Consider the following 5,039-nt stretch of genomic DNA (forward strand, 5'->3'; position numbering starts at 1 on the left):
ATGTTTTATAGTACTATAGAGCAGACTCCAGACTGCCCCTGGTGGTGTGGAGGACTTCCTTTTTGTGGAGCCGCAGCTTGTTTTTACCATTTAGCTGCATTTTTCTGTTGTGTGCTTTTAGTCTCAGTTTGGTTTATTTATATATCAACAATTCACAACAAAAGCATTTTTAAAAAGTAATCACTTCATTTCAGTCACTCAGTCATTCGCCTGATGCTAGTTAGCGCAGTGAGCCAACTTCATTACTCACATCAGATTAAGAAGTTTCTAGGAAACTCACTCCTCCTGACCAGCAGGGGGCGGCAGCAGAAAATCACTGCTTTCTCATGCCGATTGTCCTCAGAGCAGAGACTTTAACTAGGCCACTGAGCATCAGCAGACGGTAATGGTGTTGTTCTCTTAGGGAGCATTATGTGAGCATGGTGAAGTGGATCAGTAAGACCCGGACGGCGGTGCGCTGGCTGAACCGGGCCCAGAACGTCTCCATCCTGACGGTGTGTGACACCACCACCGGAGCCTGCGTCACGGTGCGTCCTCTCCTCACGCCGCACTCCACACGCTGCAGACAAACCTCCAGAATCCGCCGGTATCTGACCAGAACCAGTGCTGACTTCTGCAGAGTTGATGAGTCTTGGTTTAACAATGTAGCACGCCCCGGTACTCTGACACCTCCAAATAAAATGTGCTGAAGCCTTCAGATGGCTACTTATCAGAACCAGAGTCCAGGAGCCTCATGCATAAAAGAATGAGCAGTTTTCACACTAAAACTTGGAGTACGGAAAAATGTAGAAAAATGCGGAATAAATGGGATGCATAAAGCCGCAGGTGGCCGCGCACCTTTCCTTTATTGATCCTAATTTGTGGTAAACAGAGCAGCTGCTGCTCCTCCATAAATACATATTAATGTAATTAGTATAAATACCGGAAGTCTGCCACCACGTGGGGTAGTAACCATGGCAACGGCCTTGTTTGTAGCGATATGAGTATCTATAATAATAATTATTATATATTTTATTTAAAAGGTGCTTTAAGGGCACATAATGTCACCTCACAAAAACAAAAATACGTTTTAAAGAAAAAAACAATCCAAATTAAAAAAATAATAAAAAGAGATCCTGCAAATGCCTGTCTGAACAGCAGCAGAGCGTTCAGCCGGGATTTAAAGAGACAGAGGGTCTTTGGGGGGAAACTGGACGTTTATTCTAAATAGTAGAATCATGTGAATAAGTTGTACATTTACAGAATAAAGATGCTTTATGTCCATAAGGCGCTTTCACAAAGCGGGCGGCTCGATGGCTGCAGCTGGACCGGTACCGGTACCGCTCGGCTCTGTCTTTAAGTTCTGCTCAGAGACCCAGGATGATCAGTCTGGATGAATCTAAACACCAATAAACCATCAGATCAATATGATCTCTGATCAATCCTCCCTCTGTTCTCCATCAGAGCCAAAGCTCCACATTACGGCTCACCTGGATGTAGCTACTGATATCCGTGTGACTGCAGACACACCTGGATCACCTCAAATAATCAAACCTGTTGATTAGTTTCACTCAGCAGGTTGGAAATAATCTGCTGATCCAACCCTGTTTTCTTCTTTCAGTGACAGATCAATGTGTTACATCTTTATGAGACAAAAACTGAGGAAAAGTGCTATTTACATTCTAGCGAGGTTTTCACATCCTTTTATTTTTATTTTCTTTATTTTGTGTTCGTGTTAGCTTATTGTCTGAGGATGAATGGGTTCAGTTTCATCGTTTAAACAATTAAATATTAAAATCATGAAAAACATCGGTTTGATGCTTCTTGGTCTAAATAACTGAATGTAGTCAGACTTCATTGATTTTAGGTGAGTTTTGACACTTTGTAGTTTCATATTGTTCACAGAAAACATTTGTGTGGCTGCCGCACATTTTCACCCAGCGAAAAAGTGTGCGTATATTTACGCAAACCTTGACGCAAAGTAAATTTTTATACATGTCGACTTTTGTGTAAAATATGGGACCGCACATTTTTTGTGCGCACGCCGCTTTATGCATGAGGCCCCTGGTGTTCAGGTTTGTAGTTAGCTGCTTTTGGACAAACTCTCTGAAAAGTTGCTGGATGTAGCGGTAAAGTTAGCAACAGGGCTACCTAACTGGGCCAGGCGGTTCTGGTTGGACCGACCCGGTTCTGGTCCAAGAGAAAGTATTTGGCTGCACTGATAAAACAACCCAATAGGAGAGGCTTTTATTGTGAAGGGGCTAACCTTGTGCTCTTTGTGTTGCAGAGACATGAGGAAAGCTCGGAGCTGTGGCTGTCTAAGCAGGTAAACCTTCATCATCATTTAAAAAGCTGATTCAGTTTTCTGTTATTTCTGAGAATCATTCATATTTATAGTAGAAACTGAAGCATTAAGTTATAACTTCCTCTGTGGAGGAAACAGGTCGACGTGCTGCAGGAACAGTGTCTAAAACAGAAGCCTGCCCCTGGTGGTAGCAATGAAAATTACAACCTACGCTGCCCAATAAGCTCACCTTCAGAGAACCAACACTAGGGGGCGCCGCCAGCTAGCTACGCTAACCCCAACCACTAGTCATAAACATTAGTCAGCTAACGCTGAATTACAAGACAAAGAAAAAAAATTATTACATGCATAAAGTCATAATAATTACAAAAACGACAAAAAAAATAATTTCAAGAAAACAGGCGTAGCAATACAAGATGGAAACTTATTTATTGAATAAATTCAGATGTAGCAAATGCTGCCATCCACTGGTGGGTCTGAGCACTACCAGAGGGACCAACCTGAAACATTTAAACCCTCCAGCTGGGCAGGACTCTCTCTACTGCATGCTAGCTAGCAACTTCTACTTCCTGTTTACTACAGCCATGTGTAGCATCAACGCTAGCCTGGTTAGCTTGGTTTGTATACTCTGAACTAGGACATGGAGACATTTTCACATTTTCCTCTTCTTTCTTTTTTGGAACATTTCAGAAGTTTGATCAGAATTCACCCTTTCAAAATAAAAGCATGAATATAATCCTCTAATTACTTAACGAATTATTAACCGTCGATAAACTTCATCACAGACATCGGACTTTACAAAACAGTCAAGAAAATTAGCTCTTTAGAATCCACGTAAGCTAATGCACTAAACGTTTTCAAAGTTAGCTAACGCGCTAAGCTAACAGGCGGTTCTGACCCACAGCCGGTTCTGTCTCGTCTCTCCAGAACCAGCAGCCCGTGTTCTCCAGGGACGGGTCCCGGTTCTTTCTGACCGTCCCGGTGAAGCAGGGCGGACGGGGCGAGTTCCACCACATCGCCATGTTCACCACGCAGGTCAGGCTCCGCCCACCCACGCACTGACACGCCCACGGCCTCCAGTTGCCATGGTAACCCCAACCGGTGTTGTGTCCACTTCAGTTCCGGGCGGATCAGAACGAGGTCCGACACCTGACCTCTGGGAACTGGGAGGTGACCCGGATCCTGGCCTACGACGAGCCCAATCAGAACCTGTGAGTACCGCAAGGTTGGTTCTGACCCAGAACCAGTTGGAACCTCTGGAACAGAGTAAACCGGTTTAGTCAGAACCAGACTGACTGCTTTCTGTCTCTTTACAGTTACTTCCTGAGTACTGAAGGGTCGCCACGGCAACGGCAGCTCTACAGGTCGGCCTCTCTAAACATTTCAAGGAAGCGGTTCTGTTTGACCCGGTAACCAGTTTGGACCGGCTGATTGTTTTATTGTCTTTACTCTGCTCAGCGTTAAAACGGTGGGTTTGTTTCCACGGCGATGCCTGACCTGTGACCTTCACAGAACCAACTGCCTCTACTTCAGCGCCGACCTCAGCCCGTCCAACCAGAACCTGCTGCTGCACTGCCAAGGTAGGCCCACTTCAGGAGCGGTTCTGGTGGAGTGAGGTCCAGTTGGAGCAACAGACTGGGTTCTGATGGGTTGGTTTGGCCCAAACTGATAGAGCTGTGGTTCTGGTTCTGCTTCCAGTACACAAACATAACTGACAGCTGGTCCTGCAGCAGATCTTCTCTGGGTCACTGTTCAACCCGGTCCATCACGGTTCCCCATCAAAACCGATCTGCTGTGATCTGGACAGATGGTGCCTCCCCGGTCCAAAGTTCTCCCTCATGTTGTTAAGAACCAGGCCTGGTTCTGGTGCTGGTCAGACAGGCAGCTGCAGTGTAACTGTAATGTTAACCATGAACAGTATTTTGTTTGTTCTCCTCTCAGCCAATCAGCAGCCAGCGTTTCTTGACCTGCTGGTGTCTGTTCTCCTCTCAGCCAATCAGCAGCCACCGTTTCTTGACCTGCTGGTGTTTTCCTCCTGCAGGTCCTGAAGCTCCCACTGTGATCCTCCACAGCCTCAATAACTCCAGTAAGCTAACGCTCTGATAGCTGCTGCAGCTCATTGTCTGTTATTTTCGTCATGTGGTTTCACTTTTCTTACTTTAACCGTCTAGCTAACATTGGCATGTGATTAATATGGACTGTCCCTTTAAGACAGAAGTAAATTTGTGAATATACTATATTTTGTTTCCGCTCTCCACCAGACAAACCGTTGCTCTGCTGCAGATTATCGTGAATTTAATCTGTCGTATTCCTCCTCAGATTACTACATCCTGGAGAACAACTCAGTGCTGAAGGCGGTTCTGAAGTACAAACGGATCCAGAAGAAGGAGTACCAAACTGTCCGGGTCGAGCCTTTCGGTGAGAACAGGGCGCTGTGCTACTGCAGGATGCTACCTGCAAGGTGTTAACAGCAAGGTGCTAGTAGCAGGTGCTAGCAGCGGGAAGCTAGCAGCAGGAAGCTAGCTGCAAGGTGTTAGCAGCAGGTGCTAGCAGCGGGAAGGTAGCTGCAAGGTGCTAACAGCAGGGTGCTAGCAGCAAGGTGCTAGCAGCAGGGTACTAGCAGCAGGGAGCTAGCAGCAAGGTGCTAGCAGCAGGGAGCTAGCAGCAGGGAGCTAGGAGCAGGGTGCTAGCAGCGTCCTCTCTGATGCCTCCTTTGTGTTTCCAGATTTCCCTCTGCAGATCTGTTTCCCTCCAG

At 46.2% G+C, this 5,039-nt stretch overlaps 1 protein-coding gene across 2 annotated transcripts in view; it reads left to right on the top strand.

Moving 5' to 3' along the window:
- dpp10 (dipeptidyl peptidase like 10) overlaps positions 1-5,039 on the top strand; it is an 18,359-nt gene that overhangs the window by 9,798 nt on the left and 3,522 nt on the right. For both annotated transcript variants that reach the window (XM_007543302.2, XM_016666782.1), the window contains exons 8-15: positions 404-527; positions 2,267-2,305; positions 3,212-3,319; positions 3,404-3,495; positions 3,601-3,648; positions 3,743-3,864; positions 4,326-4,370; positions 4,604-4,702. In XM_007543302.2, the coding sequence (XP_007543364.2) occupies positions 404-527; positions 2,267-2,305; positions 3,212-3,319; positions 3,404-3,495; positions 3,601-3,648; positions 3,743-3,864; positions 4,326-4,370; positions 4,604-4,702 (677 nt within the window). The remainder of the gene's footprint in view (positions 1-403; positions 528-2,266; positions 2,306-3,211; positions 3,320-3,403; positions 3,496-3,600; positions 3,649-3,742; positions 3,865-4,325; positions 4,371-4,603; positions 4,703-5,039) is intronic.

Source organism: Poecilia formosa, unplaced genomic scaffold (genome assembly GCF_000485575.1).
Source record: "Poecilia formosa unplaced genomic scaffold, Poecilia_formosa-5.1.2 Scaffold796, whole genome shotgun sequence".
NCBI classification, from domain to species: domain Eukaryota; kingdom Metazoa; phylum Chordata; class Actinopteri; order Cyprinodontiformes; family Poeciliidae; genus Poecilia; species Poecilia formosa.